The sequence below is a fragment of the Neopelma chrysocephalum genome, unplaced genomic scaffold, assembly GCF_003984885.1.
Source record: "Neopelma chrysocephalum unplaced genomic scaffold, ASM398488v2 Primary Assembly neopelma1_90, whole genome shotgun sequence".
Taxonomy (NCBI): Eukaryota; Metazoa; Chordata; class Aves; order Passeriformes; family Pipridae; genus Neopelma; species Neopelma chrysocephalum.
In genome coordinates, this window is record NW_020897752.1 from 251,521 (window position 1) to 276,938 (window position 25,418).

The 25,418-nt window shown below is 44.1% G+C and overlaps 1 protein-coding gene across 3 annotated transcripts in view; it reads left to right on the plus strand.

Moving 5' to 3' along the window:
- Nucleotides 1–25,418, plus strand: part of UBR4 (ubiquitin protein ligase E3 component n-recognin 4) — a 79,603-nt gene that overhangs the window by 11,206 nt on the left and 42,979 nt on the right. For 2 of the 3 annotated variants that reach the window (XM_027693178.1, XM_027693179.1), the window contains exons 17-56: nucleotides 61–146; nucleotides 1,113–1,282; nucleotides 1,951–2,233; nucleotides 2,849–2,981; nucleotides 3,398–3,477; nucleotides 4,096–4,224; nucleotides 4,677–4,859; nucleotides 5,060–5,182; nucleotides 5,270–5,499; nucleotides 6,128–6,252; nucleotides 6,823–6,920; nucleotides 7,041–7,198; nucleotides 7,891–8,100; nucleotides 9,098–9,199; nucleotides 10,064–10,164; nucleotides 10,356–10,554; nucleotides 10,663–10,851; nucleotides 11,363–11,426; nucleotides 11,600–11,791; nucleotides 12,368–12,438; nucleotides 12,563–12,710; nucleotides 13,212–13,439; nucleotides 13,636–13,806; nucleotides 13,903–14,085; nucleotides 14,699–14,857; nucleotides 15,454–15,606; nucleotides 15,910–16,137; nucleotides 16,911–17,068; nucleotides 18,071–18,242; nucleotides 18,371–18,572; nucleotides 18,838–19,001; nucleotides 19,205–19,421; nucleotides 19,809–20,025; nucleotides 21,398–21,430; nucleotides 22,537–22,600; nucleotides 23,063–23,197; nucleotides 23,516–23,681; nucleotides 23,914–24,051; nucleotides 24,492–24,613; nucleotides 25,197–25,308. In XM_027693178.1, coding sequence (XP_027548979.1) covers nucleotides 61–146; nucleotides 1,113–1,282; nucleotides 1,951–2,233; nucleotides 2,849–2,981; nucleotides 3,398–3,477; nucleotides 4,096–4,224; nucleotides 4,677–4,859; nucleotides 5,060–5,182; nucleotides 5,270–5,499; nucleotides 6,128–6,252; nucleotides 6,823–6,920; nucleotides 7,041–7,198; nucleotides 7,891–8,100; nucleotides 9,098–9,199; nucleotides 10,064–10,164; nucleotides 10,356–10,554; nucleotides 10,663–10,851; nucleotides 11,363–11,426; nucleotides 11,600–11,791; nucleotides 12,368–12,438; nucleotides 12,563–12,710; nucleotides 13,212–13,439; nucleotides 13,636–13,806; nucleotides 13,903–14,085; nucleotides 14,699–14,857; nucleotides 15,454–15,606; nucleotides 15,910–16,137; nucleotides 16,911–17,068; nucleotides 18,071–18,242; nucleotides 18,371–18,572; nucleotides 18,838–19,001; nucleotides 19,205–19,421; nucleotides 19,809–20,025; nucleotides 21,398–21,430; nucleotides 22,537–22,600; nucleotides 23,063–23,197; nucleotides 23,516–23,681; nucleotides 23,914–24,051; nucleotides 24,492–24,613; nucleotides 25,197–25,308 — 6,096 coding nt within the window. The remainder of the gene's footprint in view (nucleotides 1–60; nucleotides 147–1,112; nucleotides 1,283–1,950; nucleotides 2,234–2,848; nucleotides 2,982–3,397; nucleotides 3,478–4,095; nucleotides 4,225–4,676; nucleotides 4,860–5,059; nucleotides 5,183–5,269; nucleotides 5,500–6,127; nucleotides 6,253–6,822; nucleotides 6,921–7,040; nucleotides 7,199–7,890; nucleotides 8,101–9,097; nucleotides 9,200–10,063; nucleotides 10,165–10,355; nucleotides 10,555–10,662; nucleotides 10,852–11,362; nucleotides 11,427–11,599; nucleotides 11,792–12,367; nucleotides 12,439–12,562; nucleotides 12,711–13,211; nucleotides 13,440–13,635; nucleotides 13,807–13,902; nucleotides 14,086–14,698; nucleotides 14,858–15,453; nucleotides 15,607–15,909; nucleotides 16,138–16,910; nucleotides 17,069–18,070; nucleotides 18,243–18,370; nucleotides 18,573–18,837; nucleotides 19,002–19,204; nucleotides 19,422–19,808; nucleotides 20,026–21,397; nucleotides 21,431–22,536; nucleotides 22,601–23,062; nucleotides 23,198–23,515; nucleotides 23,682–23,913; nucleotides 24,052–24,491; nucleotides 24,614–25,196; nucleotides 25,309–25,418) is intronic. The other variant, XM_027693180.1, reaches the window with a different exon arrangement.

The following is a 25,418-nucleotide window of genomic DNA, read 5'->3' on the forward strand; positions in this document are numbered from 1 at the left end:
TCAAAATTTTAAATGAGGGAGAGCAAAGGTAGTAAAGGGCACTCGATCCCTGTCTTACAGGCACGTCAGATGAGGAGTTTGCTGCTGCGCTCTATCACTTCAACCATTCCCTGGTGACCTCAGATCTTCAGTCCCCTGCCCTGCAGGTAATCTGGGATTGAATGTGTAAATAAAATGAAGAAGTGATGGTGTCTGTTAAGGTCCCTACATGGATTCTCCACACCTAGAGTAGTGTCTTGGTGATTGCATTTGGCTCTGAGGTTATTTTGCAAACAGAGGCTGGAATATTTTGAATCCAATGATTTTAATGACCTTTGCAGTCATCCAGTACAAAACATCCTGCACAGTGTAAACTTAACATCTAGAGTTCAAACTAATCTACTGAACTTTGAAGGTGATGAAAGCTGAGAAGGAAATGAGTCTGTGTTTTGGAAAGTTGCCTCTATCCATGAGTTTATCAAGGGACATTCCTGCAGATTTGCTTTGCTGTCAGGACTGATGCCAAAAAGCCTTGGAATTCTCTCAGGAGAGAATCAAATTAATCCTTTTGCTTCCATGTACTAACTTTGTAGCCTCTAGATTTCTTTGCTGGGTGATGGGCTGACCTGACTTAACCCTGTAAGGATAGGTTACAAACCTGCTTACCCATCACTGAATTAAATCCCTATACTTTGCTGACTGTTTTCTACTGTATTTAAAACACTCTGTTGTCTGGGTTTTTTTAAAGCAGTTGGACTTTTCAGCAATCTGCCTTTTTCCTGTATTTAAAAAGAAACAAGTATTGCTGCAATCAGTCAAAGGGGTCTTCTTCCAAATTCATAGATGCTGAACATAATCTCTCTGGCTGTGATATTGCAGTAAATGAGTAGAGCTCATTAATGCCTTTTTTTTTCTGTATTGGTGTTGAGACTTTGTTGTGTTTTAGGTGGCAGAGGGACAGCATTAAGTGTCCCTCAGTAGCTATTTGAGATAGGAGAGTTATTGCTGTGGGAGCCCTTACGAGCTGAGAGCCCTGCTGATTATTATCATCTCTACGTTCAGATCATACTTTTAATCAATTAAACTGTCAGACAGGACTTGGTCCTTTCCAATAAGCCCCTGTTTTGTTCCAGAACACACTTCTTCAGCAGCTGGGAGTTGCCCCTTTTTCTGAAGGTCCGTGGCCTCTCTACATCCACCCTCAAAGTTTGTCGGTGCTCTCGCGGCTTCTCTTGATTTGGCAGCATAAAGCCACTGCCCAGGGAGATCCTGATGTTCCAGAATGCCTTAAAGTCTGGGAAAGGTGAGATAATTTTATGTGAAGCTGAAAATCAATCATCTCTTAACCTCTCTCATTTCCCATCAAGTGAAAACTCTCTGGGCCCAGCGTAACGAGTGTGCGTGTGTTCTCTGAGCTGTGATCTGGGTGATGCTCGGAGGAGCAGAGGATCATTCTGCCATGTTGCTGGAGTCCTTCATCCAGAACATAGGAAATGAGACCTAAAATCAGGAATTAAGTGGGAGGAGGCTGAATTACGGCAATGCTGGTTTTAAAAAGGGAAGGAGAATATCTTATTTCAGCAGGTTTCTAGTAGGTTCTGTTAGGATGGTGCCAGGATTGTTCCTCTCTGCCATTACCTGGATGTGAAAGTCTCTGATAGGGTTTAGCTTTCTTAAAGCTCTAGTAGCCAGCCTTTCCCATGGGAACAGGTTTGAATTCTTCTTTCTCCCTTTGAATGATTGTTCCGATTTTCCATTAAATGATTTTGCTGCTAATTTAATTTGTAGGTTTTAGTGTTTGTGTAATCTCGTTCCAATACGCAATGTATGAACAGTTAGTGAAATTACCAGTATTTAAGCAGAAAAATACAATTATGAAAATGTTTCTCTGACCTCTAGTTAAAGAGATTTTAAAGAGAGATTTAAGCAAGGGGAAAAGTAAACTTTATAAACTTCCTCTCCTGTTGCCAGGTTTGTGGGCACCCTGAAGCAAAATGCCTTGCAGGGGACTCTCCCCAGTGACACAGAAGATCTGAATGTGGAACATCTCCAGCTGCTGCTGCTTATTTTCCACAATTTCTCAGAGAGGGGCCGCAGGTCCATCATGATGCTCTGTATCCAGACAATTGTGGAGTTGACAGCAAACATGGAGACCCAGCAGTGTTCTGTGCCACTCATCGTGGCACGGCTGCTCTTGGTGTTTGACTACCTGCTCCATCAGTATTCCAAAGCTCCCATGTACCTGTTTGAACAGGTTAGGCTTTGACATCATGTTCTGGATATTTAATTGGTCACCCAGCAGAAATGTGTAACGGGCAATCATTTGGTGTGTTCTGGTCTCTTCGTGACCTTTGTGAGTAAATCAGTTTTGATGTTATTACCAGCCTTTGGAGTTACAAGGCATGATTAACTATCACTGCTGATTCCTAGCACTGGCTTCATTTGGAGTGAAAATTCCTGGTCTAATTAGTATCCTAATTCCTGATCAGGACAGAATGATTGTTCCACCTTATCTTTAAAATCTTGAGTGTTTGGGTATTTAGGCACCATTTCACACCTACCTTTTCTTTGCTTTAGTGTTTCACCATTGAGGTTTTTGGGATTTCTGGTTTTCTCATTAGTGGGATGCTGGTGCTTTGTGCCTGGCTTTTCCAATTGTGGGAAGTTTGGCCTTTGATTTAAACTACTCCCTTCATATTAAAAAGCATCAGAGAGGGTCCAGGGCTTTCCTCAGAAGTGTGTAATATTCTTCTTTAAGCAGGGTTCTTTCTATTCTATGGTTCTTTTTCTGTAGGGTGGTATTGTCCCCCTATCCCTCAATGATAAGGATGCCATGGGTGGTTTTTTGTTTGTTCATTTTGTAACTTAGGTACAGTATAATTTGCTGACTCCCCCCATTGGCTGGGGGAGTGGATCCCAGGACAGTGGCAGACGAACGTCTGTCCCACTTTATCATGGTTTTAAAGAAGTGGAAGAAAACTGGACCAAACACTGTTCTTCAGGTAAGAAAGAAAATGAAAGGAACCTTTTATTCCAGGATTTACTTTTAAAATTAAATGTGAGCCCTTCCTGTGCCCTGGTCTGGGCAACTTTTCCTGCTTTTAATGGGCATAGTTACAATAGATAAAAAAGCATCTAATAACACAGAAAAAGTTTTATTAAACAAAATTACTGTCATCTAGGAGTATGGTACGAGTAATTCAAAATATATTTGTATTTATTGTGCCAGGATTGTAGGAGTAGGAAAACTTTGGCTGTGTGTACCACAGGTTAGAGCACATACAGTGTGTCATGAAGCTGGTTTAGTATTTGGTAGCAGTATTAAATGTGAAAGGTTAGGGGTGGGGGAGAGAGTATAACACAATGCTACCTAATTAAACTGTCACTTGGAAGGTTATTTTCTGTTCTCACATTCCAGACTCAGTTCCACAGCCCAGGTTCTACTGCATCCTGTCTCTAGAAGCTTCTGAGGATGATCTGAACCGTCTGGACAGCACGGTATGGGCACTGTGGTTTAGAGACCTTCCTGTAAGTCTCCACAAGGCCATGTGGATTTGACAAGTGCCAGGGAAAACAGACAAGAAGGAAAGACTTGATTAAACAGAGAGACCAGAAATTTTTCACAAAGTGGAGAAAAAAAGAGTGGCTGGATGAGATAATATGGGATTCCCCTTTTACACCTAGTTTCATGTCAGGGAATTCAGCATGCAAAGTTTGTGAAGATGTGCTGGACTACTTTGTAGGAATGCTTGGGATTCAGTGCTGGGACAGAGAGGCCTGCCCTATCCACACTTGCTTTTCAGTGTTGCTGAAACACCTGAGATGAAGACGTGGCATTAGAGTTGTTTCTCATCACTTTGCTCCATGTTCTTCCTGGGTTATGTTTCTTCTCTATGTTTGTTGCCATCAGGGTTGTGGGCTTGCTCCCATGCAGGCTCCCTTATTACCAGTTCATTGATTATCTGACTGAGGAGAGAAATACCTGGCAGAACTCACTTCCTGAAGGTTTATTTTGCTTAGTTTTGGGCTGTGGGTATTCTGAATACTTAAAAGAGTAAGAGCTTGGCTGTATATATGCTTTGCAAAGCATCAGTCCTGACTTGTTATCTCCTGCAGGTTTGTGAGGTCCTTTTCTCCAGGGCTACGAAGTACGATGAGCTTTACGCTGCCCTGACTTCATTGCTTGCGGCTGGGTCACAGTTTGATACGCTCAGGAGGAGGGAGAACAAAACTGTCACAGCACTGGTAAGATTGTCTTGCTGCCTGTGTTGAGGAATAACGAGTTTTCAAAATTAGGATTTTTAAGCAAAGTATTTAACCCAAGTGGTTTGGGCAGTGGTTGGAGTAATGGGGAATTTACAAATGCCACAACTAATGTAGTGTTTATGGTGGCTGCACATCTCTCGAGTTTGTAATTCATAATATGTTTTAGACTTGCTGTAAGTCCCTGGTAATTCCTGTAGCTCTGGCTAGAACATGATTAAGCAGGAGAAAATTGTATAATTTTTCCTTTTTCTTTTCTCACTCCTCTGTTGCATATTTTGTTGTGTAATGTGACAGAAACTCAGTCCAGAATGTGTTCATCTGATTTGGCACATCTGCAGGAGTCTGGAGTCCCTGATGAGATATTTCAGTAGCTATAATGATCAAAACTGTGATCTTTCTTTACTAATTTATCCAACTATTCCTCTCTTTAGGAAGCCTGTGCCCTTCAGTACTACTTCTTGATCCTGTGGCGGATACTGGGGATTTTGCCTCCCTCCAAAAGCTACATGCACCACTTGGCCATGAACACGCCTGAGATGAGTGACTGTGACCTCCTGCACACACTGCGCTGGTCTTCCCGCCTGCAAATCCCTTCTTATGTCACATGGATCAAGGTACAGCCTTGATTGGGCTATTTTGAGATGTTGATAGTAAGAATGTCTGTCTCTTCCATAGGATTTGTTCTGTGGGCATGGTGGGGAGAAATGGAAAGTTGTGCCTGTATTTTCCAAAGTGTTCCAGCCTGGTGATTGGCAGAGTGCTTAACTGTAGAGCACTGTTAAAGTGCGAGGGGTCTGTTTTTTGTCATCTCTAGGATCACCTTGTCAGGCAGGGCATGAAAGCTGAACATGCTGCTCCTCTCATCGAACTGACCTCCAGCAAGTGCATCTCAGTGAAGTACGACGTGGAAATAGCCGAGGAGTACTTTGCTCGACAGGTGAGATGGTGGGAATGCATCCGTGCATGTGGAACTTGTTTTTGTGGAATGATTCGCACTTACTGGTGCTTCCTGTTGTATTTGCAGATATCTTCTTTCTGTGCTGTCGACTGCACAACTATTCTCCAGCTGCACGAAGTTCCCAGTTTACAATCCATTTACACCCTTGATGCTGCAATTTCCAAGATTCAGGTTTCTCTAGATGAGCACTTTTCCAAGTTAGCTGCAGAAACTGATCCCCACAAATCCTCAGAGATAACCAAGAACCTCCTTCCTGCTACTCTGCAGCTCATTGACACCTATGCTACGTTTACCAGGTACAGTCCTTGGGATCTCCAGGAGGAATGCAATTTCCTGCAGTGCATTTTACTTTCTTTGCATTTTGTGTGTTGTTTTCTTGAGGTGCCCGAGTTTTTTTATAGTCCAGCGTAATTACTTTATGTCCTCTAGAATGTCCATTGTTTTAAAAGAAGAATAAAAAGTAGCTTTTCAAGCCATGTATGGAAGTTATTGTTTCTAAGTAACCACCTTGTCTGATCTTCCAAGGCTTCCTTGCAAATTTGCAAAACCAGCTTTTCCTCAAAAGATAAGACCACTTTGTAGGATAGTGCTACTTAAGGTTATTTCTCTGGAATAATACTGAGGCTGTCAGACCATCAATAAGGAGAGGGGGGGTTAATTCTTACATTGAGAGTCTGAAGTCTTGTAAACTCTCGTTAGAAACCTGTGTAGAAGAAAGCAAAAGTAAATCAGCTTTTTCTTTGGAATGGGCACTTCTCATAAGTATCTTAGAGGGGATAAAAGCCCACAACTCCCTTAGTGGTACAAGATGAAGTATGGGGCAGAGCTTCAAAAGTTTGCTGTTTGTCTGTCACTGTATTGACAGACGTAGTTCAGAAATGCAGAGCTGATTCCTGAAGTAAATCCTTTCCATCCTGAACGCAGATCTTACTTGCTCCGGAGCCTGTCTGAAGAGGGCTCCACGGACAACAAACCCTCTGAGGAGAAGCTCCAGGGTTATGCTGCTGTCCTGGCCATCGGGTCCAGCCGCTGCAAGTCCAACACTCTAGGTGAGGGTGCTGGAGAGCTCACTGTGCCTTCTCTGTAAAGGTGAAGCTTTCTACAATGCTGCCAACATTCCATTTCAAAGCTCTGTGCTGGCTCATGTGTTCTTCACCACTCTGTTCAAATGAGGGAGTTATCCTGCCAGCAGCACACTGGGAAGTCTCCTTTTGGTATCCTCAAAACTGAAAAAGCTGGGCAAAGCTTGAAAGAGTAACTGTCTTGTGGGCTTGTCTGGATTGTTGAAATGCTTTTATAACCATATCGGAGCTGGTGGCATGGAATAATAAGGGGAAATTATGAAATGTTGCTGTGTTGAAGACTGCTGTGAATTGGTATTTTTGCCCTGTTTTCTATTGTTTTAATAAAGTGAAAGAAGCAGAGAAGCTCTTGCAAATGTAGGGATAATTTTGACTTGTAGAAAAGCTCAGAACTAGCCCTCAGCAGAATTACAGCTCGGTTTGGCTACAATTGTGTCTTAAATAATGATCTGATTTAAAGAGTATTGTAAAAGCATTCTGGATTTCAACAGGACCCGTGAAATTACTCAGTGCCTGATGATTCTGTGTTACCTGCAGGGCCAGCACTTGTTCAGAACTTGCCTTCAGCTGTGCAGACTCTGTGTGAGTCGTGGAACAACATTCACACCAATGAGTTTCCAAACATTGGCTCATGGGTGAGTCCAGCCTGGAGGATTGATCTGGTGTGCCCTTAACTCCGAGAATCTCTGGGCGCGGTGGGCGGGTGTCACTGTGTTGGAGGTGGGTGGTTCTGATGTGTGTGTGTCCCTCCCCAGCGCAATGCCTTTGCCAATGACACGATCCCTGCGGAAAGCTACATCAGTGCTGTCCAGGCTGCCCACCTGGGCACCCTCTGCAGCCAAACCCTGCCTCTGGCAGCTTCCCTGAAGCACACCCTGCTGTCCCTGGTCAGGCTCACCGGGGATCTCATTGTGTAAGTGATGGGTTTTCCATACATTATATGTTACAGACACTGTGGGTCTGTCTGCTGTCCTCAATGGCTGACTTCATCAGGCTCTGAGGGTGGAACTCGCTGACCTGGTGCTGTATTTTGAACTAAACCTTTCAGTTTGCAGTTCTAAATTCTACGTGAATAAAGGCAGTCTTTCTGTCTTCATCTCATCTCTTCAAAAGTCCGACCCCCTCAGAGAAACCCTTATCTCTTTTTTTGTCAAATATGGACTTGAAGAAACTGGAATATAAACTGAGACAATATAGATCTAATTAATTGACTCGTTCTTTGTTATAATTCATTTTTGTGATGTTTTCAAAGCATAAAGAAAGAATGAAATGCATTTCTTTTTCCAGGGACTGAGTTTAAAATACTCTGAAATCAAGAAGTAGTTGTTGACACTGCAGACAAACCCAAAAGCCACACTGTGTGAGAGTGTAGTCTGTCTAGGAAAATGTTGTAACTGTGTATATGCAAAAGTAACATGCAGAGTTTTCTAAATGAGGACTGTTTTTCTCAGGCTGTGTCAGTGTATTTATCCCAGCTTTCTAAAAAAAGTTTTATCACTGATTTCCATCCAGATTTGTGCCTCGCTTGTGTGACTTCTGATTTCCAATAGGGATGTTCTCTAATAGATCATGCAGAGAATTAACTTATTTGCTTTTGTTTTCAAGCTGGTCAGATGATCCGAACCCACCCCAGGTAATTCATTCCCTACTGCCCCTCCTTCTGGAGACGAGCACAGAGAGTGTGGCAGAAATCAGCAGCAACTCCCTGGAGAGGATCTTGGGCCCTGCAGAGTCAGATGAATTCCTGGCACGTGTTTATGAGAAGTTGATCACAGGATGCTACAACATCCTGGCCAATCACTCTGATCCAAACAGGTAACAGGCTGGGCTTGTCCTTCTCCCCCAGAGCTGTGTACAAAGATTGGCTACAGCGGATTTAAACAGCAGTGCTGGTGCTGAGCACAACAGAAAGGCAGAAAATCAGTTTATTTTTATCTGTGGAAGACTTTTATACTTGTAGACTAAAAATACAAGATATTTTGTTCATGTTCCCAGGAACCATTGAGGCAGGGTGGATTTTCATCATCTCCTGTAACTCTGGATGAAGCATGTGTATATCTGGATGGTTTTTTATTTAAACAGATAGAAAATTCTGTAAATACAAGCACGAAATCAAAAGTGAAGATGCCAGCCTAACTCACGTTATATTCCCTTGTTCTTGCTGTGTGTAAGGATGGCTAATCCCTGCTTTATCACAGCTAACTGCCCAGATTTGGGCTTCCCACCCCTTCCTCTTTGTACAGAGGGAATGAGCTTCCTGTGCAGATGTTGATTCTAGCCATCTGAAACATAAAACCTTTAGACGTGATGATGTTGCATCTTTTTTAACACTGATCCTCTCTGGATGGGAGGTCAGAGGGAGATCTACTGACCTGGTACGGAGTATAAATGTAATGGGATTTTACTTGCACAGTATTTGTGGAGTGAGGATAAGCACAGGGGAGAATGGGGAGGAGTAACACTAAAATAGACTGGAAGTGTACAAACAGCATCTGTTTATAGGAATTTGAGGTGTCAGAAAGGTCTGGATTATTCTGGGTTTCTGACTGTAACTTGCCTTACAGCATCATGTGACACTTTTTTGCTGAGCATTTGTTGGGTTTATTGGTGTTTCTGTCTGGTTGTTCATCAGTTGTTTTTCTCCTGTCTCATGAAGAGCTGTTTTCAATTGGTGGAAAGTTTTTGGAATTGTATTAGCAAAACAGATCACTTCTTGACTCTCAGAGCTGTTGTAATTGTTGAAATGGCTCCTATATATTCTTATTTGACCCTCATGTGTTTGATCATTATATATTCCTCTTTTAATCCTTAGTGGTCTGGATGAGTCAATTTTGGAGGAATGTTTGCAGCATCTGGAGAAGCAGCTGGAGAGCAGCCAGGCCCGAAAAGCCATGGAGGAATTCTTTTCAGAAAGGTGAAGTCACCATGAGAGTTGTAGCCCAAGAACTCTATATCTCATCCTTTTTCTGTTTGCTTGTCACTGTAGACACTGAAGTGATGTTGATGTCATTGTGCAGGAAAATATGGGCTGTGTAAAGACAGGATCTCCTTTGGGCAGTGCAGGAGAGTGGGAAAAAACTTGGGGCGGGGGCAGGCAGAGGACCTGGGTCTTTGTCACTCCAAATGAAATAGTCAGTGAGTCCCTATAGTGGTCATTAGTGCAAGATGATCTGTCAAAGGAGTTTTTTGAGAGATGCTGGTCCATAAGGAATTTACAGACCAAGCTGCAAAATCCCAAGTTCTCCCAGTGCTTCCTTGGGGTAGCAGGTTGGTAATTTTAGGAGTGTGGATGGGGTGTTGGCCTGACTTAAGATTATGAAGACAAACTGTGCTGGAAACAGCACAGCACAACAAGAGTGTTCTGAATATGAGGGTGAACTAGAGGAAAGGTTTTCTCTGTTAGAAAGCAAACCATTGTCTGTTTTTTCTCTCTACTTGTTCAACAGTTCAAAATGGAAGCAGTATGGTGGCTCTACTTTGTTAGGATGGAAGGGAAAAATAGGCAAGAAAATCTTACCTTTTGGTTTGGAAACGAGTTTAGGCCCTTTTGTGACCTGATATGTGAGAATACTGGAATGCTACTGAGGAGCCCATGAGATTCATGAGTTTTAGTCTGAGTTTGCTTTTTGGCTGAAAGCAATTTCAGCAATTGGCTGCTGAGCAATATTAATACAAACTGTTGCCAGTCTGAAACGTGAGGGCAGAGAGAAGTGAAGCAAGTGATAAAAGGGAATGGGTCATCTTTTACAAAGCTGATTTATTTTCCCCCTCTATATAGTGGAGAACTGGTGCAGATCATGATGGCAACAGCCAACGAGAACCTCTCAGCCAAATTCTGTAACAGGGTGCTGAAATTCTTCACCAAGCTCTTCCAGCTGAGTAAGTGATGGTTGGATCTGTCCTGTCCTGCCTTTGTCCACTTTATACTGTTCTTGTATTAGGCTGAGACATCAAGATGCTTGAAAGGAAAGCTGTGGGAGGGAGTGGGGTCACAGCTTCACACTTGTACTGAAAGCCATTTTCACACACGTTCACTGTAGATCTGTCACTCACAGTAGCTTCCCCCCCAGCCGAGAAGAGCCCCAACCCCAGCCTGCTGCGACTCTGTGGCTCTTTGGCTCAGCTGGCCTGTGTGGAGCCTGTCCGGCTCCAGGCCTGGCTGACCAGGATGACCATGTCCCCACCCAAAGACTCAGACCAGCTGGACATTGTGCAGGAGAACAGGCAGCTCCTGCAGCTCCTGACAACTTACATCGTTCGGGAAAACAGGTAAAGCACAGCCTTTTGTGTGCTGGTCGTTTCCTTCCTCCTCCAGAGGTGTGAGTTGCTGGTGGTGTCCTGATAGTACCTCTCTGAAACTCTCTTCTTTTTGCTCAGCCAAGTGGGAGAAGGTGTGTGCACTGTTCTGCTGAGTACTCTGATACCAATGGCGACAGAGATGTTGGCCAATGGTGATGGCACAGGCTTTCCTGAACTGATGGTCGTGATGGCAACTTTGGCCAGTGCAGGACAAGGTGCAGGACACCTCCAGCTTCATGGTGCTGCTGTGGATTGGCTGAGCAGATGGTAAGAACAAATGGGATACTGTTCTTTGTTTATTTGCACCACTTAGACTGATTTTGTTAAATTTTTTTACTGGTGATATGGGGACAGAAGTTCGTGTATGCTGATATTCAGTTATTTTTTAGTTTGTTGTTTGGAATATAAAGTGTCTGATCTGTATCCCCTCCCATTAAGAACAACCATGTGTTGTCTTTCTTTTCCACTCTGGATGTCTTAATTACTGCATTTATACATTCCCTGCTGTTAACCTAAAGCAAATTGAATGCTTGAAACTGTTGGTCAGGACGGAGTTTATACTTCCCAACAGCTGTTACCTGTAATAAGAGGTTGTGGACTCCCCATTCCTGGAAGTGTCCAAGACCAGGTTGGATGGGGCTTGGAACAACCTGGGATAGTGGAAGGTATCCTTGCCCATGGCAGGGGGTGGAATGAGATGAGCTTTAAGGTTCCTTCCACCCCAAACCACTCTGAGATTCTGTGATTCTATAATAATTTCCACTGTTTTGTGTTACAGCAAGAAATACCTGTCTCAAAAGAATGTGGTAGAAAAAATGAATGCCAATGTCATGCAAGGGAAGGTAAGACATGATCATTGTTTAATTTACAGGAATAAATCCCAGGCAGGAGCTGTTCACCTGTCCTGTTTTGGGTTCATAGTGGGAGTTATTTGGTCAGGGACACTGTTCAATTTTCTTGCCCTGTAGCCGCTACTATGGGATGTGAGCAGTGCCTGTCATTTTGTGCTTTCCAGCACGTGGTTATCCTGGAGTGCACCTGCCACATTGTCTCTTACCTGGCTGATGTCACCAATGCCCTGAGCCAGAGCAGTGGCCAGGGGCCCAGTCACCTGTCCGTGGATGGGGAGGAACGGGCCATCGAGGTGGACTCTGACTGGGTGGAAGAGTTGGCAGTGGAGGAGGAGGACTCCCAGGCTGAGGATTCGGTAGGCAACACTCACAGTTAGTGCTGCAAAGGAGATGAAGGGTTATTTTGCTTCCAAATCAGAATTACTCAGGTTATGAATTAAGATTTTGTTGTTTATTCCTAAGGTGACCGACTTGTCAGGTCTGGAAGAGAATATCTGTAATTCATGCCTAGATCTGTTGACTTTGTGATGTCAACTAAAGTTAGATATTTATTTTTTAATAGAAAAAGGAAGAAATGGAGAGAGATGGGTTTCTTCCTACTGGTTTGTTTGTCAGTTTTATATATATGTCAACAAGCAGCTTAGATAAGATTTTGAAGTGCTGTTGGCTAGGGAAGAAAAGCTGTTATAATGCATTGTTTAAATTTTATTGTACCAACATTTTTGTTACTGTTTCTTTTTCTTGTTAACTCTTTCATGTTATTATAATGTGTTACCCTCTTTTTCATGTGGTTTGATACCAGCTGTCTTCTCTTAGCTCAGTGTTGCTATTCTTAAAATGCACATTTGGTGTCTGAGGAATTTATTCTGTACCATGTACTTTACTGTAGCTGCAGTTGCAGCACCTTTTTGAAACAATTTTCTTCTCTATAGGATGAAGACTCTCTCTGTAATAAACTCTGTACCTTCACCATCACACAGAAAGAATTCATGAATCAACATTGGTAAGGATCTGAAATTTGTGTTCAGAATTTCAGCCTGATATTCCTGGCCATTGAGAAGGAAACCAATGTGGTTTGTGAGCCTCAAGCACTGTCTTTCATAACTCACCTGGCTTATTTTGGGCAGGTACCACTGTCACACTTGCAAGATGGTTGATGGGGTTGGTGTTTGCACAGTTTGTGCTAAAGTTTGTCACAAGGATCATGAGATTTCTTACGCCAAATATGGGTCGTTCTTCTGTGACTGTGGAGCCAAGGAAGATGGCAGCTGCCTGGTAAAGTGTTTTCATGTCCTCAGCTTTTAAAGTCTTTTGCAGTTTTCTGTTCTGCAATAAGTTATGTCAGGGTATGAGTGTGTAAGAGTCATAAGACTTGAAGGTCTTTGTTTTATAATGAACCTTCAGAATTTACAGCTTGCCTGGAAATTAATGTTTTTGCACTGAATAAGAGCATTGGCAAATCTCTGTCCCAGTGAATCCTGGGATTTCACCTACCTTTTCAGAATTCGCTACACAGCAATCAACACCTTTTCCCATGTTTTCCACTAGCAGCAAACAAAATAACTATATCTTAATTATAGAGGCTTTTTGATACTTGAGTGGAGAGTGACATGTAGGATGCTGTTTTGTTATATCTTTAGAATTGCAGTCTTAAGAGATTTGCACTCTATTTCTTTAAAATTACATTAATCTTGCTGCTATTACAGTCTGTATTCATTTCATTAGTAGTCAAACTGAGTCTGGTTTGGGCTCTTAGCATTCCTGTGTCATTCCCAGGCTTTGGTGAAGAGAACTCCCAGCAGTGGGATGAGCTCTACCATGAAAGAATCCGCCTTCCAGAGTGAGCCCAGGGTGCCTGAGAGTGTCATTCGCCACGCCAGCACCTCCCCTGCTGAGAAAGCCAAAGTCACCATCAGTGAGGGGAAGGGCCCTGACGAAGAAAAACCCAAGAAGAGCAGCCTGTGCAGAAACGTTGAGGGCTGTCGAGAGGAGCTGCAGTCCCAGGTACGATTATCTGTTAAACAGAGATCATTCTGGTGAGGATCTTAGGTAGAATGTGTTGGTTATCAGCCAAGTTGTTTGATTTTTATGATAAGAGGAGTCATGAAAAGGGTGTCAGGCTTTAAAAAGTGGTTGACGTGTAGCTGTTATGAAGGCTCCCATGGGAGCATTTTGTTCCTCACTTATCTCTTTCTTGTAGACCAACTTCTCCTTTGCACCTTTGGTGCTAGAGATGCTGAATTTCCTGATGGATGCCATCCAGATCAACTTCCAGCAAGCTTCAGCCATGGGGAGCAGCAGCCGTGCCCAGCAAGCTCTCAATGAGCTCCATACTTTGGACAAGTCGGTAGAAATGACAGACCAGTTGATGGTGAGACTAAAGGAGTGATTAGATTATGGGGGGAGAGGGGTCACTTTTTATAGGGCAATTCCAAGTGATTTACTTTGGATGCTTTTACTGACTCAGGTGCCAACTCTTGGCTCTCAAGAAGGTGCTTTTGAGAACGTGCGCATGAACTACAGCGGGGACCAGGGCCAGACGATCCGGCAGCTGATCAGCGCCCACGTGCTGCGGCGCGTGGCCATGTGTGTGCTGTCCTCCCCGCACGGCCGGCGCCAGCACCTGGCTGTGAGCCACGAGAAGGGCAAGGTGAGCTCTCCAGCTCTGCAGGGAACGCTGCATTCTGAGGGAAAATGGAACAGTGCTGAACAACAGGCAGAATGTGATTTGTTCTGCCTCTCCGGAGAGCTGGATCTTCTGTGTAGTATTGCATAGCTTAGAGAAGCCTCTCTTAGAAAAAACTCTTCAGGAAAAAGAGTTCTTGCAGCAGAAACACTGAGAACAACTCACTACAACTACCTAGAAGGAGGTTGGAATGAGGTGGGGGTTCATGTTTTCTGCCTTAAGTGAAAGGATAAGAGGAAAAAGGCCTTAAGCTGTGCCAAGGGGAGGTTCAAATTAGATATTAGAAAAAAAAATTCACTGCAAGAGTGGTCAGGCATTGGAATAAGTTCTCCAGGGAGGTGGTGGAGTCACTGTCTCTGGAAGTGTTCAGGAGGTGTCTGGATATGGCACTTGGTGATGTGGCTTGGGGGTGGTCAGGATGGTGCTGGGTGACAGTTGGACTCGATTTTGAAGGTCTCTTGCAGCCTTGATTCTGTGATTCTGATTCTGTAAGTGTGGGGACACATTCATAGAGCTGGAATTGAAGTGCCTTATTCCCATCAGTTATGACTGGATAACAGTTCATTTTGTGGTGCAGATCACAGTCCTTCAGCTCTCAGCATTGCTGAAACAAGCTGACTCCAGCAAAAGAAAACTGACCCTCACCCGCCTGGCGTCTGCCCCCGTTCCCTTCACTGTCCTGAGCCTCACTGGGAATCCCTGCAAGGAGGACTATCTGGCCGTGTGTGGACTGAAAGTAAGTGCCTCCCGAACCCTTTCCCAGGCAGCTGGAAACATCAGCTCAAAGCCAGCTGTGTTTCTTTTCTCTGGGAAGCTGGCACAGAGCTGGCTCCAAAGTTCTGTCACTAATTTAGCTCCTGAATCACTTTCCTACTTGACAGATGAAGCAGAAGAAGCAGGAGCTGTATGAATAATATGATAAATGCGACAGTGCCTTGAAATAGTACTTACTGTATTTAGGCCAGTTTTACTTAAGACAAGTGCCAAGGTTTAGTCATGTCAGACTTAGTGTGCTAAAACTAGTCTGTAACAACTAGTGTTCTTTGGCAAGGACTCCTCTTTTTTGTATTCTCCCAAATTTAGATTCAGCTTTCCCAGTGCAGAATCCACAGGTTTGTTATTTAGCTGAGAAACAGCTTCACTCTGTGGTTTTAGTTTTGTGTTTTCTTTACAAACAGTCATGTAATTTATCTTTAATGCAGTAATTTTAGATTCTCACTCTCTGAATCATTATTGGCATAAGAGAAATGCTGACTTTTAACTCCCTTCTTGGCTTCAAATGTTTATAAAATGCTTAGTTCTAATGTTTGACCAATTTTTTCATTACTCCAGGACTGCCATGTATTAACATTCAGCAGCTCTGGATCAGTCTCTGATCATTTGGTACTTCATCCCCAACTAGCCACTGGGAATTTCATCATCAAAGCTGTGTGGCTGCCAGGATCTCAAACAGAGCTTGCCATTGTGACTGCAGACTTCGTGAAGGTATGTCTGCTCATAAGCTGTTGATGATATATCTACTTTCATACATCAGAGCCTGGATCCTTGTGGAGTTGAACGTGGAAGAATGTGATAATATTCTTAGTTAGAAATAAATTGGAAATATAAATTTGGCTATTGTTGTTGCAAGAAAAAGCAAAACTAAAGAATCCAAAGAATAGAACAATTAACTATAACATCTAAAAGGATTCCCTTGTCTCAGCTCTTGTCCTGTTTTGTATTGTGGTAGTTGATTATTGCCTTAATTCTTCTGTGTCATAGTAATTATTTTCTTGGTTCTTTCCACAGATTTATGATCTCTCTGTAGACGCCTTGAGTCCAACTTTCTACTTCCTCCTACCAAGTTCCAAAATCAGGGATGTCACTTTCCTTTTCAACGAGGAGGGGAAGAACATCATAGTGATCATGTCCTCAGCTGGGTACATCTATACACAGCTCATGGAGGAGGCCAGCAGTGCCCAGCATGGGCCATTCTATGTCACCAATGTGCTGGAAGTCAACCACGAGGACCTGAAGGTGCTGATGACTTCCCTTTCTCTCTGTTTTTTTGCATCTTATATTTGAAGGCAGAAGTTTCCTTTTCTTTTTTCCTTCTTTTAAGCCCCCTTATCTAGATCGAGGAGCTTGCTCATTCCTTTAAAGAGAGAAATATCCTTGCAGTGAAAGGGGATGGGGGTGAAAATTAAACCCCTTGATCCTTTCATCTAGAAAATGGAGCATGTTTTCCGTGGCTGGCTCTGAAGTCATGCCCAGCAGGATTTCTCAGCAGGGAGATGGTTGCAGAGCAGTGCTGTTCTCGGAGCGAGGCACTCCAAAGGTGCAGGAACAGAATGGATAAATCACCACTGCTGGGGCTGCAGAGCTGCAGTGAGCCTTTGCTTCTGGTCTTGGGGGTGACTTGTGAAATCTGTCCAGTGTTTTTACCCCAGCCTGTTTCAAAACTGTGGAAAAGATGAGAAGACAGCCCTCAGGAAGATCTTTTATGAGCTGGGAACAAGGGGAGTGCTCCGTGTGAGACTGTCACATGGTGTTCAGGCTCCCAGCTGAGGGTGTTACCTACAGCCTACGGGTGTGCAGGCTCAGCATCCCTTTCCAAAGCCTTTGAAGTGTCTGATGGATGAGTTCACTCAGCAGTTCAGTTTAGAAAATTGTCGTTTAGGGCTGTGTTCTCTCGCTGGTGGGGAGGAGGGGAGGCTTTAGGAATAATTCCATCATAAATTTAAAAGCCTGACAGTGTTTTGCGGTATGTGAGTTTATCTTAAATGTTGTCATTTCTCTTGATCCCACAGGACAGCAATGGCCAGGTGGCAGGAGGGGGGGTGTCAGTGTATTACTCCCATGTGCTGCAGATGTTGTTCTTCAGTTACTGTCAAGGCAAATCCTTTGCAGCCACCATCAGCAGGGCCAGCCTGGAAGTGCAGAGGCTATTCCCAATTAACATCAAGAGGTGAGGCTCACGTGGAAGACTCCCCTGAAGTGTTTATTTCTGTTTATTATTAATAAATATCATTCATCAACATCCCAGCTCTGAATGGCCAAAGCTTGTGCTGAAGATCCTCTTTCTGACTGATGATTTCCTGCTACTTTTCATGGTGCTTCTGCCCTAATGGACTTTGATGATGCTTTTGAGTCCCTTCCAACTTGGGATATTCTAGTTACAGGATAGTTTGAAACAAGAACTCGGTGTTTCAGCAATGGGGCATGTCTGCATTTTGTCTTCCCACTAGGATTTCCCAGCAGGAAGGTGGCTGCAGAGCTGTTGTGCTGCACAGTGTGGAGCTGCTCCTGGTGCAGCCACTGGAACTGATGGGATTACCCCCCCTCACCGAGGCTGCAGAGCAGGAAGCCTTTGTTTCCTTTTGCCACCAGTACTGCTGTGGACCTTGTGCACTGTGCATATTAAGGCTTATTTTCAGACTCCCTTGAGGGAAACCAATCTCTTTTGCTATGAATGTGGCAAGAAAAAGCTGTTGTATCATGTTTTCTGACAGAGCTGGGCACTTAGGCCACAGACTCTTTACTAGCCTGACGCAAAGCCACTGTCATGAGCAGGCTCTGTAGAAGGGTCGTTCCAAGAGCTCCTGAGCCCCAGTCAAGTTTGGCTTAGTCTTTTTGCAGCTCTATTTTTATTTTTTCCAGTGAGCAGTCACACAGATTCTCCTGGTTTGGCCTTTGCTTAGTGCTACTGGGTATGTTGTAATGCATAACTGTTCATCTGTTCAGATAAAAACATTGCTGAAAGCCATTTTAGAATTGCCTCTTTGGTTTGGGGCATAAAATGTTGCCAGGTGTTTTTCCTCAAGTTTGCAGGGTAGGGATCAGGCTGTGAATTGGAATGCTTGAATTCCTGCTGAGGATGGAGCTTTAACTGGTTTGAATGCTGTATTTTGTGTGTTTTCGCTTGTGCTGCTTGTTAAATTAATGTCACTGTGCCCTTCATCTCTTGCAGTTCTAATGGTGGGAGTAAGACTTCTCCAGCCCTGTGTCAGTGGTCGGAGGTGATGAACCATCCTGGCTTGGTGTGTTGTGTTCAGCAAACCACAGGTGTCCCACTGGTGGTGATGGTGAAGCCAGACACCTTCCTCATCCAGGAGATTAAAACCTTGCCAGCCAAAGCAAAGGTTAGTCAGAATTCCCTGTGGTTTTGGCCCTTAAAATGTGTTTTCTTGTTCCATCAACCAGATCTCTAATGCAAAGAGTTTTCCTTCAAGCAGCAGTTGCCAAGTCTTTGCCTTGCCTTGCCTTGCAGATCCAGGACATGGTGGCCATCCGTCACACAGCCTGCAATGAGCAGCAGAGGACCACCATGATCCTGCTGTGTGAGGATGGCAGCCTGAGGATCTACATGGCCAACGTGGAGAACACCTCGTACTGGCTGCAGCCCTCGCTCCAGCCCAGCAGCGTCATCAGCATCATGAAGCCCGTCCGCAAGCGCAAGGCAGCTGCCATCAGTAAGGGGCTCCTCACACAAGCTGTAATAAATGGAGGTGCAAAGATTGATCAGCATCATCCAGATACTTAAAACATTCACTTCTGACAATTACCAGTTAACCTGAGGGCTAAGGACTGGCTAAGTCTGGGTGAAATGTTTCCGTAAATATACATAAAAATATGTACAGACATCTACAAAGGAGGCAGGTTCCTTCTGCAGGTCTTTTACCACATCTCTGCCAGTTTAGAATGTATTTCATCAAGACCATCTCTTTTGCCTTCCAGCAACTCGCACATCCAGCCAAGTGAACTTCCCCATTGACTTCTTTGAACACAACCAGCAGCTCACAGATGTGGAGTTTGGAGGCAATGACCTGCTGCAGGTGTACAATGCTCAGCAGATAAAGCACCGCCTCAATTCCACGGGCATGTACGTGGCCAACACAAAGGTAAGTGGGGCGATTTGGGGATTCTTTTGGGCTTCTTGGGTGATGTCATTGCTCATATTGACAGCATGCTGTGTCTTAGGAGTCTGCTTTGTTCAAATGAACCTGTATAAATCCTGTAATTAGGAAACAGTGGAGACAACTCTGTACAGAATCAGATCCTTGGCTTAAGAGTGAATTTTTGAGCTGTGATTTGTCTTCTGCAGCCTGGGGGTTTCACCATTGAAGTGACAAACAATAACAGCACGATGGTGATGACGGGCATGCGGATCCAGATCGGCACCCAGGCCATAGAACGAGCTCCCTCCTACCTGGAGATCTTTGGCCGCACTATGCAGCTCAACATGACCAGGGCCCGTTGGTTTGACTTTCCCTTCACCCGGGAGGAAGCCTTGCAGGCTGACAAAAAACTCACCATCTTCAGTAAGTCTTTGTTGATTGCTTGGTTTGACTTCACTGATGGTTTTGTTTGGGTGGGTTGAAGCTGTCCTGCTTCACCTCACAGTAGGGAGTTTCCACAATCTGTTTGACTTGACTACAAAAACAGTTTGAGGGGTGAACCCCGAACATTTAATAACTTTATTTATGGCCCAGTTTCTTGCTGCAGTGAATGAATGTTCGGTAGCTCAGCTCGATAATTTTGTTTTGAGGCAATAGAGAAGGAAAATGACCTTGGAAAGGAGATGACACTGTGAGTGGCTGTGTTTTAATGACACAGTGTAAACGCTGTCCTGACATTGAGATGAGGCTTGTTTGTATTCAGAAGCAATGGCTCTGTTAGTTTTTAAGAAATTTCTCTCATCACTGCAGTTGGGGCTTCTGTGGATCCTGCTGGAGTCACCATGATGGACTCCATAAAAATTTATGGCAAAACCAAAGAACAGTTTGGATGGCCTGATGAGCCCCCCGAGGACTTCCCATCTGCTTCAGTGAGCAATGTTTGTCCCCCAAACCTGAATCAAGGGAATAGCACTGGAGACACAGAGTCAGCTGCCCCTGCTGCTGCCAGTGGGACTGTCCTGGAGAGGTATTTCCACAGTCTTTCCTTTCTTTCTCCTTGAAAATGGGTGGTTGCTGTGGAGGGGACTCTAGGTGCACTTGTGTGCTTAACTGGGAGAACTGAAGAGAATTAGTAAAATTGTTCTCACTGTCTTACAAAGCAACAACTGAAGAGTCAATGATTGTAAGGAGGGTTTGTGCTCACTCTTGATTTCTCTGGTGGAGTAGATGCATAGATCTGTGTGCCTGCTTTGTGTTACCAAGTTCATTTGTTTCAGCAGCCTTGGGGAGCTAAAACAGATTTCTAGTGCCTTGGTACATTCTTTCATTTCAAGCTGGTCCTTTTCATTCTCTAGAGCTCACAAAAGTCAGGCCTCTGAAGTTAAGCTCAGTTTTGAGGAGGGCTTTGTGTGTGACCCTGCTTTAGGCTTGTGGTTCCCACCAACTTATCTTGTGGCCCATGTGTCTCAGACTGAGCTGTTGTGCTGGAGAAAGTGTTGGGTTTTTTCTCCTCAATATCCCTACTGAGAGCCAGACCCCAAGGGCAACCAGGACATATATTTAGTACAAGAAATAAAACTTGTGTTCTGTTTTATATTCACCCCGTGTTCTTCCTCTGAGCTTGTACAGTCTGTGCATAAGAGTTGTAGAAAGCCTGGCAAGCAGCAAGGACAGGAAGGAAACAGAGCAAGGAGGAACTAGCACTGCTGAAAACTGAGCATTTTAAGGGATATGCTGCTTAACTGTGAGGAAATGGTGGTTGATTTTGTCTGACTGAAATTCTCAGGTAAAGGGTCAGGGCTTGAAGTGGCAGTTAGCTCCAGCTGAAGGACTTGTTCAGCCATCTTTTAATATTTTGGCTGATAGTTCGTGGGAGTTTTTTCCTGTGGTTATTTTCTCTTTCCTTCCTTCCTCTGCTGTGACATCCCCACAAGATGTCCCTCTCAACGCAGACATGTGTTTTCCAGAGCAGTGGGGATTATAGTCTAAAAATTCAGATCCAAAAAAAAATATTCTGAATATTTGGTGTTACAGAATGCAGTATGGTTACCTTCTAAAGGGCCTCTTGAGTGGACACAGCTAATGGCAGTCAGGAGGTAGCTTTTCTGTCAGGCATCAAACCAGAAGTTTGGTGTCTGTATTTAAATTCAAGCTTGGGTGGTGCTTTAAGTGATGCTTGGCTTCTCTATGCAGGTGCCCTGGATCTCCTTTCGTTGTTTGGCTTTAGCCCAGTGTGTGCTACCTAGGTAGAGAGAGCTGTGCTTAGACTGAGTGTGCAGAGCGCTCTCCTGGCTTCCTGATCCCCCCATTTAATTTGCCTTTTGCTTAGAATGTGTTCTAGGGAGTTTTTCTGTGAGCTTTACACATTTTTTTTTTCCTTTTTCTTTGCTCCCCCAAAGTTCTGACACTGAGTCCCTAACCACCCTGGACCGGTTAGTATCCATCCTTTTCTCTGCACGAGTGCGTGTGTGTCAGAGAGACAGAACACATGGTGTGGCTTTTGTTGACTGGGATTTTCTTTTTGTTTTCTAAGTGGCATTTGCATGGCAGATGGTTTAGCCAATGTAAAGATCAGGTGGTTTGCAGATTTTTGCTGTACACAGCATAACTGTTGCTTGTTTGACAGCAGACTCCTCTCTCTGCTTTGTTCCTTCCTTGCACCTTCTTATCCCACTTATCTTCCCTGAGAGCTTTCTGGAGGGTGGCTGTGGGTAGGGGGTTGTTATTTATCACCACCAGACCAGACAGTTGTTCCCTCTACCTCGTACCCAATTCTACAGTGTTATTTCTCCCCTTAATGCTCTCTCTTCCCTCCTTTTTCCTGTATCTTCCTGCTCCTTCTGGTGTGTCAGATGGCATTTCAGGTAGTTCTACCTAGAGGCACGGAGTGCTGCTGCAGGGACATTCAGCACTTTGCTGCCAGTTGTAAATCAGCTTTTCCCTCGGGGCAAATGTTTTACCAGCCTGCATTCCTTCTATCCAAACTTTGAACCTCAGCATCTCTCACTTGGGTCAAACCCAGTGCTCCAAGTTAATTTTCCTGTGGAATATTTTGTGCTGAAACTCCAAATTGGAAAGAGCAACCTGTGTGAAAACAGCAAGCGAGTAGAATCTTGCTCCCTTAGCAAAGTCGGTTCCGCTTTTTCCCATGTGTCATAGCCAGCCTTGATCTGCAGTCATCTGTACGTCTGTGGGCCATGGTGAATTGGGACTGTCAAGACAATCCAAGTTATCCCTGCTGCAGGCTGCGTAAGGAAATGTTTTATCCTCTTTGGGAGAGAAAAGCCCCTGTCTTTCAGCTGTGGATTATTAAAGCAGTCCTAAGTTTGTCTGTGAGCGTGAGCCAGGTTTAACTCTGGTCTGTAACACAATGAAATGATATGCATGGTGCCTGTGGCAGGTTTTATCATGCTTTGATTTTGTACTTGGCATTCGTTAGCTGTCTCTGAGCTACTCATGACTGTAGCCCGCATAAAGCAAAGTGCTAAGGAGAGAGAAGGGTTGCTGTACTCAAGCCTGCTTTCCTTTCTCCCTTCAGGCTAGTAGTGAGTTCTTTAGAAGCGCTGGAAAGCTGCTTTGCTGTAGGACCAGTCAACGAGAAGGCAAGTAACTTTCTGAATACATTCTTGAGCTTTGCGAGCTGGGGGAGGAGGGGCGAGCTCAGCACTTACCTCCTGCAGCCCCGGGGGCCTGATAGGAGCAGAGCCACATCCGTTTTGCTCAGAGCACTGATCTGAAAGTTGACTTAGCCAAAAGCATTTGAAACTAGTTTAGAATGACAATTGGTATTTGCATTTATCGCTGGTGGGCTTTTTGTGCTGTAGGGTGACCTCGTTTACAAAAACAGAAGGGTAGAAAGCCCATAAATCTCAAAAGGACTTTTCTTCTTCTGTCGACATGTGAAATGTCTGTTAAATGTCAAACAGTAAATTAAGGGAAGCTATCGAAAGGGTATTGAAGGAAGGCAGAAACTGGCAAGGAGAGGAGGGAGCTGCAGGTACACAGGGGAATCAGACTCATACATCACCTTCATGATAAATATAATGGGTTTTGTCTGTTCTTAGGAGAAGAATAAGATTGCAGCTCAGGAACTGGCTACGATGCTGCTGTCCATGCCAGCTCCTTCCAGCGTGCAGCAGCAAACCAAGAGCCTCTTGGCCAGCCTGCACACCAGTCGCTCAGCCTACCATAACCACAAGGTAAGGGAGTGCAGGGATTTCGGGGCTCCTCTCACTTGCCAGTTTATGCTTGAGGTGGAGCACAGCCCTGGAAAGCCCTTTCACCATGCAGTATAAACTATAAACCTGCTGGCTAATTTCCCTTTAGCTCCTGCTGCCTGCCTGTCTGGCTTTTGTATTTCACCATAACTCTATGATTTCTTAGTATTAGTTGTCCTTAGATGACAAGAGTTAAAGTAGCGAGTGCTGAACTTCCCCAGAATCTGTCCTGTGCTTGTACTTCAGCTGCTTTGTTGTGTCAATTGTTTTTCTTTGCTTGTGTTATCTTTCACTTTATAGGATCAAGCACTGCTAAGCAAAGCCATTCAGTATTTGACTTCCTCAACCAAAGAAGGAAAGGACCTTGATCCTGAAGTATTCCAGAGGCTGGTCATCACTGCTCGATCCATTGCTATTATGAGACCCAACAATCTGGTCCACTACACTGAATCAAAGCTGGAAACAGGTAGATAAGTCTATAATTTTCTTTAACTTCCTGTTGTCATAATTGAAGCTGTAGTAGGGTTTTGGGTTTGGTTATGACAGGGACTGTATTTGACACATTTCTTGGGTGTGTGATAGTCCTCGTAATGAGGACATCAGAGCCTCTAACGAAAGCCATTTCAAATACACTTGGTGATACCCTCGTTAAAGCTTTCCCCTGCACATATCTGACACGTGTTTTTTAATCTGTACAGAGAGTGAAGAAGGGCAAGAGGTCCAGAAACCCGTGGAAGGAGAGGGCTGCACATTTATTACCCAGCTAGTGAACCACTTCTGGAAGCTCCATGCATCAAAACCCAAAAATGCCTTCCTGGCCCCTGCCTGCCTGCCAGGTGTGCCACTCTTCCTTTGCTGTTGTCAAGCTTTTGAAGGATCCTATTTTAAGTTGGTAAACAGAGAAAATGGCTTGTTCCAGAGGAGGCTTAAGGTGCTAATGATACACTGAGTGCTTTCTGATGTACAGCTGCAAATTCTGCTCCAAAGCTTTTGTTCTGGAGTACTTGTATTGTGCCAATAAAAAGGGACTGGTGATTGATTTACCCGCATTTGGCTTCATGGGTGGTGTTAGAGGATATTCATTGGTGGTGGTACATAGAGTTCACAATATTACATTAGACAGACAAGACTGGCTCAGGCTGGATTGAAAATCAATATATTTGTGGTGTGAACATTGTGCCGTGAAGTCTACAAACAAAAGATCCTTCTGCAGTGTCTCACTCCATGCTGAAATAGAGAGAGAGCTGATTTCAGTCCTTCTTTTATTCCTCCTTAGGTCTCACTCATGTTGAAGCCACAGTCAATGCTTTGGTGGATATTATCCATGGATACTGCACGTGTGAGCTGGATTGTATCCATACAGCATCCAAGATCTACATGCAGATGTTACTTTGCCCGGTGTGTCTCTTGCTCTGCTATGCTTCAGCCTGTAACTGCGCCAGGGGAGGTTTACGTTGGATTAGAAACAATTTCTTCATGGAAAGGGCTGTCCAGCATAGGCTGCCCAAGGGAGTGGTGGAGTCACCATTCCTGGAGGGATTTAAAAGATGTGTACATGTGGCACATGGGGACATGGTTTAGGGGGCTTGCAATGTTCAGTTTATGGTTGGACTTGATCTTAGAGGACTTTTTCAACCTAAATGTTTCTGTGATTCTGTAATTACATAAAACTAAATACAGGTAGAATGAGAATACATAGTACAGATACAAAATAGAGCTGTTCAGCCCTAAACACACAGCCGGAAGTGAATGACGGAGAAATTTCTCTCTTTGTATTGTAGTAATGTTTGTCACGTGCTGCATTTGGAATTTTAAGTGTTACTTTATGGCTGTTGAGGGAAACAGGGAGTTAAGGCAGCGACTTGTGTCTTACATGAATCCTGACCAACAGAGGGGCACAAGTGTTTTAGCCATCTTCCCAAATACTATGAATAAGCACTTACAGCTTAAGAAGTTTAATGATTAACTGTTAACCCTCTAGGATCCAGCAGTGAGCTTTTCTTGCAAACAAGCTTTGATCAGAGTGCTGAGACCACGGAACAAGCGGAGACACGTCACCTTGCCATCCTCCCCTCGCAGCAACACTCCCATGGGTATGGCAGATGCATTCCCCTGCCTACTTCATGCATCAGAAAATAAAGTAGTCTTATTCTAAATTGGGACTAAAATCAATCTTTCTCCTTTCTTTTGCTTTGTCTTGTCC